The sequence below is a fragment of the Chelonoidis abingdonii genome, chromosome 1 (genome assembly GCF_003597395.2).
Source record: "Chelonoidis abingdonii isolate Lonesome George chromosome 1, CheloAbing_2.0, whole genome shotgun sequence".
In the NCBI taxonomy this organism is placed as follows: domain Eukaryota; kingdom Metazoa; phylum Chordata; order Testudines; family Testudinidae; genus Chelonoidis; species Chelonoidis abingdonii.
In genome coordinates this window covers 263,810,286-263,818,191 of record NC_133769.1, presented here as the reverse complement: position 1 = coordinate 263,818,191, position 7,906 = coordinate 263,810,286, and the positions used below count along the sequence as shown (strand labels likewise).

Sequence of the window (7,906 nt, the reverse complement as noted above, 5' to 3'; positions counted from 1 at the left end):
GGTTCCCCCCAAACCTCCCAATTCCTGATCAGACACAGGAGGAGTTGACCCAGACTGTGGGGGAGATCACTGAGGTGAGCAAATCCGCCAATAAGCGCAGGACCCACCAAGGTAGAGAAGGAACTTTGTCACAGTGATGATTTATTCAAGAGTATGTATGTAACCCTTCTGCCAGGAAGATTTGGCAGGAACAAGGACCTGGTTCAGTATTTAGGGCTTCCTTTTCAACAATACAACACAAAACCGGCTCAAGCCCCTACCCAGTGACCTGGGACAATTACACACCACCCCCTGGTGCCTCTAAGAGGCAATGCTTCCCCTCTTGTAAGCACAGAGTCTGAGTGTAGCAAAAAAATAATAATTAAAGGAGGAAAATAACTTGGCATTAATTTGGGAAAACACTGCAAACAGGGTTCATAAACATAAACCATGAGTAAAAGACCCACCCCCAAAATAAGTTGGGTAATGTCGTTTTCCCTCAGGTTCTTATGTCCAGCAACCAAAAGTCCCTTTAATGTGCCCGTCCCTTCTCTGCATCCCACTCACAGTTGTTGTCCTTGGTCAGTGCAGACCCAGAGTTCAGAGGTGCATCTACAGAGTTTACCTCCCACCCTGGGTGGAGGGGAGTAAAGTGGCACCTTACTCGCTCTGCTGCCCGGAAACTCGCTTGTAGCACCTCTCCACCATCTGCCCTGCTGGCTGATTGCTACACCTGTCTGCCAGCCACACTACTGGCCGATCACTGCACCTCTCTGTGGGGCTCCGCTTTGGCCCTCTCCATTGGCTGCCTGATTACCTTGCCTCTCTACTGGCCGCTCTGCCAGCCAATCACTGAGATGTCTTCAGGTCCCTCCACTTAACACAGTTCTAAGTGAGTTCAGCTGTTAGTGGGGGAGCTTCACTGCTGGTACACACAAGGCAGTGTCTTGCATCAGAAACACTGTCCCAAAGCACATTTAACACTTGGACCTAGGTATCAGTGATTTCAGCTCTGCAGTTTGTAAGAAGACTCTCAGTTGAGTCTAAATTAGTTCTTTCATTACACAGTGGAGAGATGAAGAGTCAAATGGTTTCTAAGACTCTTAAGCAGGACTCACACCACCAGGTACAAGTACCTGTCCCCACCCACTCTCAACTCACTGGACTTTAATACCAATGTCCCCTGCCTAGCAAGTGCCATTTAATTGAGGGTGGGTCTCTGAATCAGGCTGTGCCAAGTAGTTGTGCTTCCCTTGATCATACAACAAGAATAACAACACTTTACTTATTTTTAGAGGGGAGGGATAGCTCAGTGGTTTGAGCATTGGCTTGCTAAACTCAGGGTTGTGAGTTCAATCCATGAGGTGGCTACTTAGGGAGCTGGGGCAAAAAGTCAGTACTTGGTCCTGCTAGTGAAGGCAGGGGGCTGGACTCAATGACCTTTTAGGGTCCCTTCCAGTTCTATGACATAGGTATTTCTCCATATATATTTTTATTATTATTTTTATTATTACTCCTTCCTCAATAACAAGAAGACTGGGGATCCAACACTAGCCAAAAACGATCATTTGGGCAAGCAATCGCATCATACTGAGCACATAGGCAGGTTGGGTGTACCCATGCAAACAAGATCAGCTCCTGAAGTGCTCTTCCACAGCTCATCACTAGATGTTGGGGAGAGCTCATTCAGATTCTGCTTACATGTATTTTAAAATAATAGCATTTCTTGTATATTTTAATAAATTGTGCCTTCTCTTATGGAAAGTCATCCAAAAAACCTGAGAATATAATTAAAAAAATCCATTCATAAAATGTCTTCTTTATAACTTTTAGTATTATTTTTAGCATATATTTGATTTTCTTATTCCTATGGAGACTTGGTTTTGGTGGTTCCTGTCTTTCTCTACATCCCCATAGCCAGAGTTAGATGCTACAATGTTGGATGCTCATCTCCATGATTTTCAGAGATGCTCAGGCTTGACAGGCATAACCCGTTAGCTCTGATCAAGATATCATGATCAGCTCAATTATCAAAGGGCAGTGTGTTTGCCAGTGTACTGCAACCCTTTCTTTTTGCACAGATGGCTGCCCCTGCAAAAACTGCCTCTACCCCTCCTCTGCAGGCCTTCCTTTTTACTTCTTCCTCCACCCACCAACCAGCCCATTGCTCCTCCAGAGTACCTGGCCACATGCTACTGTTGCTCTTCATATATGGTGGCACAGCAGCAGCTGCTAAATGAACTCTGGATGTTTAATAATGTTGCAAAAGCAGTTCACCCTGCTCCATTGTACTGCTGTTTTGAGGCACTTCTCTAACCCACCAGACTCAAAGAGCAGCACTGTCATTGTCTGAGAAGGAAATTTCCTCAGAGTAGAAGCAAAGAAATAAATGATTTTGAAATTGGGCTGTATGTAGAATATAGAAAGAGGAAATGGAAGTCTAGTACTGTAAAAAACTGAGTCTTATTGGCAGGCTAGGAGAAGTAGTGTCCTCAGCATAATTCACCTTATAAATAAGGCAACGATTTTGTCATGGAGGTCGCAGAAGTCACGGATTCTGTGACTTCCAGAGACCTTTGTGACTTCAGCCCATGGCGCCTGGAAGCTGCAGGGTTCCGTGCTGCCTGAGAACTTCAGGCATCTGGGCCCCGGGAGCTCTGAGCCGCTGTGGGTGGCAGGGAGTGCTCTGCAGCTCCCAGCCCCTATGGGGGGCTGGGAGATCCTGCATCTCCCAGTCATCGCAGGCAGTGGGGAGACATCTGGAGCTGCCAGCCCTCACAGGCAGCCAATGGGACACCCTAAGCTCCCGGCCTCTGAGCCACAGGCAGTGGAGGACGTGCAGCACGGAGCTGGGCCTCCCACCGGTGGAGTGAGGACCTTCAGCTTGCATTTTGTTATAAATATTTTTAGTAAAAGTCACAGGTAGGTCACAGGTTTCCATGATGTTTTATTTGTCCGTGACCTATCTGTGACTTTTATAAGTAAGATCTTAGTCTTAATTATAAATAAAGTATTAAAGGTGAAGAAGGCAAATACCCTGGAAAAGAGGAGCAACCAAAGAAATGTGTAGTACATGAAATAAAGCATTATTATGAAAAATCCTTCTATGGAAGTGCAATGGCTTACCTTCTGAGGAAAGGTTGCAATGAGTGAACATAAGCCATTTGAAAACTTGGACCTTAACTCAGAATATCCACATAGCACAAAAAAAAAGGTGCTTTCAGCACTTCAATTTGTGCAAATCAGAATACAATTTTAGGTGTCAGACTAACTTGAGGGGAGGGGGGGATACCAAGAGCTTTCAATACTCTCTTTTGTTCAAAAACATGGTTTGATTATTGTTTGCAGTGTTTTTGTTGCCGTGTTGGTCCCAGGATATTAGAGAGGAAGGGTGGGTGAGGTAATATCTTTCTCTGTGTAGTTCGAAAGTTTGTCTCTTTCACTAACAGAGGTTGGTCCAATAAAAGATATTACCTCACGCAACCCATCTCTCTAATTCTTCTGTTGTGTAATTCAATATTTTTATCTTCCTGTAGTTTACATAATATTGAATAGTTTAGCTCCTGGTAGAATAAGACTGACTTTGAAGTACTGTAAACAATTATGATGTAATTTCACACAGAAGGCATCATACATTATTTTTTTATCAATAACCTGGGGCACTATTTTGTGATAAATATCAGGAGCAGTGCATGTCTTTTTGGCAAAATGTTGATATTAACCTTTGTTAAATCTTAATCTGATCTGGAGTTTTGAGTCAAGTAGGGTTTTGCTGTTCTATTTTCTTGTGACTGATAGTCTTCTTATGCCACTGTCTAGATATTGCAGCTTCTGAATTTATTGAGGAAATGCTGCTGAAGGCTGAAACTGTATGGGAGGAAAAAATGAAAGACCCTTTATCTGTTTCTGCTTTATCACAAGAAGAGCCATATGAAGAGATCATCCATGATCTGCCTGCACTTTCCAATAAACTGTAAGTTGTTTTTTTTTTATTGTAAAGAGTGTACTATTAAAGTGCTAAAATGTTGGGGCAAGATTTTCCTGTACATTGTATGCACAACCAATGGGCTAATTGGGTTCCTCATTTTAGAAAGTTGCTTTATGTTTCTCTGGTTTTGGTCCCCCATCTCTACTAAGTTTGCTTTAATTTTGTACATCAATATAGGCTATGAAGTACGGTAAGAAGAACATAATGTATTGTTATGTTGGTCGGCAAAAATTCCTGGGTTATTTTAGCAGAATTACTGTGTGGTTCCATTTTAGACTCTGTTAGGATATAGATATTCAGGCCTGTCTGCAAAGTCCTATACTTTAAGAATGTAGGTGTATTTTTATAATCACTTAGGTAGTTATAGAGGTACAAAGCAAGAATCAAAATCAGTCTGCCTGTTTATAGGCCTTCTCTCACTATGATAGTCTAAAGCCTTGTTCTTAGGCTAAGGCCTTTGGCTAAACAGTAGAGGCAGCCATGAGCTGGGAAGTGAACTGTCATGTCCACACCAATCACACTGAAATAAGGTAGTTCTGGGCTATTAAAAAAGTGATCCAATCTATCACCTCCAGAGAAAGGGAAGAGCCTAGAAGACTTAAACTCATGTATCAATAGCTGTGATGTGAAATCCTGATTTCTTTGTTGTTCTATCACTGTAGTCCCCATTTCCCTACTGTTTGTCTGTATAATCTCTGTCGGGTTCTGTGATTGTTTCTGTCTGCTGTACAATTAATTTTGACGGGTGTAAACTAATTAAGGTAGTGGAATATAATTGGTTAGATAATCATATTATAAAATGTTAGTATTGGTTAGTTAAATTTCAGTAAAATGATTGGTTAAGGTATAGCTAAGCAGAACTCAAGTTTTATTATATAGTCTGCAGTCAATCAGGAAGTAAGGGGTGAGGGTTGTAAATTGAAATCATGTTTTGCTAAAGTGGGAATGGGAACAGAGAATGGGAACAGGAACACAGGCAAGGCTCTGTGGTGTCAGAGCTGGGAAGGAGGACACTGTGGAAGGAAATTGGAAAAATTGCTTGCTGGGAAGTTCACCCCAGCAAACATCACATTATTTGCATCTTTGGAATTTGGATATTGTTGCTCTCTGTTCATGTGAGAAGGACCAGGGAAGTGAGAGGGTGCAGGAATAAGTCCTCTAACAAACTCGGTCATGCTCCCCTTAAGGTAGATGAGAATGAATTGGTAAAACTACCATTGACTTGAGTAGGAGCAGGGTCATGGCCTTAGAATAAGAATAACAGAACCGCCTATGGACAAAAGTGAAGACAGATTCAGGCAGTTACAATTTGTAGTCTGAATTGTACCACATATGGTAATTCTGGTGTGAGGTGGAGAGAATGGTAGCATTCCATAGAATGAACGCAGAGTGACGACGTGGAACCCATATTCAATTCTCTCTCTTGACAAAAAGTTGGATTTTGATCTTTGTATGTATTCTTGCAAATCTTTGGGCTCATCTACACTTACTGGAGGATCTACACTGTGGCGATCAATGCATTGGTGGTCAGTTTAGTTGGTCTAGTGAAGACCTACTTAATCAACTGCTGATCACTCTCCCATCAACTCCTGTACTCTACTGATCGAGAAGAGTAAGGGAAGTCATCAGGAGAGCATCTCCCATCGATGTCACAGATTGTGGAGCCCCTGTTAAGTAGATCTAAGCTACGTCGATTTGAGTTACACTATTCACGTAACTCAAATTGCTTAGCTAAGATCAACTTTTCCTTTTAGTGTAAACAAGGCCTTAGAAGGGGGCAACCTCAAGTTTGAGAAAGGTCATGTAAACTGGGTGGGTATGAGGGGGTTTATATAGCTAGCAACAGGCTCAATCCCTTAATATTGCTAATTTCCAGCAATATGTATGGATTTTTTTAAAGATGCAGATCATTTGTAAATAAAAGTGTAAGATTATTTCTGGTTGCTAGCAGGACTCTTTTGTATAATCTTTTTATTTTTTCTTCATAAAACAACTAAAACATTTATACAAATAATAAAATAAGTAAAGGCTTATGTACATATTGTCACTGATGTGTAGTAGCAGTTACAATTTACTTTCTATAAAGAGTTTACAGACTATATAAAGAATCAGGAAGGAACAAACAAGAGCCAAGAAATGGTTAACTCTATAAATTCAAGGTTCCATGTTACACAGTCACATTTAGGAAAGATTGTATATTTTGTACATGGTAGATCTAGAGTACTTATTCTAGTTTGGGAATGTGTCTGTAGCAGTCACTAATGTAGCTGGATGCCAGACAGTCTTGTTTTTTTGGAATGAACATTAATCCAATCTAATACTCATGGTGAAGATAGTTTGAATAAGCAAATCATCTTAGCATAAAACTTGCATTGTCCTCAATGAGTAAGTAATCTTAACAATCTTCAAATAATAAAGTAGTTCAACTTCAAAGTGTCAAACATTGGCTTTGCGTTACAAACTCTTGAATTTAAGATAGCCTTTTTTTGTTTTCAGTGAAAACATTAATAACATCATTATTGTAACAGTGATTATTTTTTCTTTTGTCATCCTGATTAAACATAGAACTGAAGTGAAAGTTATATACATACTAATCATTTTTTATCAAACAATTTTCAACTTGTATCCTGCAGTTTTATGTGATGTGCCATTATCAAAAACAGTAAAATGGAGTTGCCTGAGGGCAACCTTATCTTTAAACCTACTTTTTTATTTCAAAAAGCATGTTGTTTGCTAGTTGGTTTTCCAGATGACTCCTAAGGTTACCAAAGGATCTCCAAATGCAACCAATAATATTTGTGGTTCTTTGAAACTGAACAATAGCTGAATTTTAAAACTTGACACTTTCAAAAATTTGGAAATTGTTACATATGTAGTCTTTAGCAAGGAGTGCACCACATGCTAAATTGCAGGAGAGGGATGCCTTAGGAAAAAAGTTAAACATTGTCATTCTGTGCAGGCACAATCAGGTATATTGCTAAGTTCTGAAGTCACCTCCTTTACCTAGATGCATGTATATGAGCTGAGTTTTTCTGGCTATGTGCACTTTTAAAAACAGGCTGACTAGAAGCTGAAGTTTAGCTGTAGCACATTGACTTGGACTCTTCCTGTCCCTTGACCAGCCTTCCATTCTTTATTCTCCTAACAGCTTTTTTGTTATGCTTGATCATTAGATTATGCATTAATTTCAGATTTCCTGTACTCTGGAACTTTGTCACAGATTGCACTCTGCCTTCCAGAGCTATCAACATTTGAAGGACATGATTGGGACACAGCACAGAGGCTGTGCAATCTGCTCGCCTCATCCCTTGCTTCCTAAAATGTAGAGGTAGAGAGTGACTCGCTAAGAAATTTCCAGTGGTTACCATTTATATGATGATAATTAAAATAACTATTGTGAAATCATATCAGAGGGGTAGCCATGTTAGTCTGGATCTGTAAAAAGCAACAAAGAGTCCTGTGGCACCTTATAGACTAACAGATGTATTGGAGCATAAGCTTTCCCCTACTGTTACTCACACCTTCTTGTCAACATATGGAATGTGACCTTAATCCAGAAATACCTGTAAAAATTAATTGAAAAATTTAAATAACCATCTGTGGAAGATGAAACTGCCTGACTTTACATTCTCTTTCCCCCTTTCTATTGATCTATGCTTGCCCTCAGAGGCTTACTCTGGGCAGATCTAGTAATAATTCACAGGAGCAGGTTAGTCCTTTTTGGTATTGTGACATAGGGTGTGTAATACCCAACCAGAAGAATTTTGACAGTGCTCTAAACAAGTGTTTCTCAAACTTTATGATGCCAAAGACTGGTTTGCAGCCTTTCTAAACCGTGTCAGGGAAATCTCTGGGACCGGCACCAGTCCACAGGCTGGTTGTTAAGAAACACTGCTCCTCTGCCATGTACATTGGCCAAACCAGTCAGTCTCTACTCAA

At 40.6% G+C, this 7,906-nt stretch overlaps 1 protein-coding gene across 2 annotated transcripts in view; it reads left to right on the top strand.

Moving 5' to 3' along the window:
• The window catches only part of MYO16 (myosin XVI), a 650,995-nt gene that overhangs the window by 318,908 nt on the left and 324,181 nt on the right, over positions 1-7,906 (top strand). For both annotated transcript variants that reach the window (XM_075061501.1, XM_075061500.1), the window contains exon 9: positions 3,799-3,952. In XM_075061501.1, the coding sequence (XP_074917602.1) occupies positions 3,799-3,952 (154 nt within the window). The remainder of the gene's footprint in view (positions 1-3,798; positions 3,953-7,906) is intronic.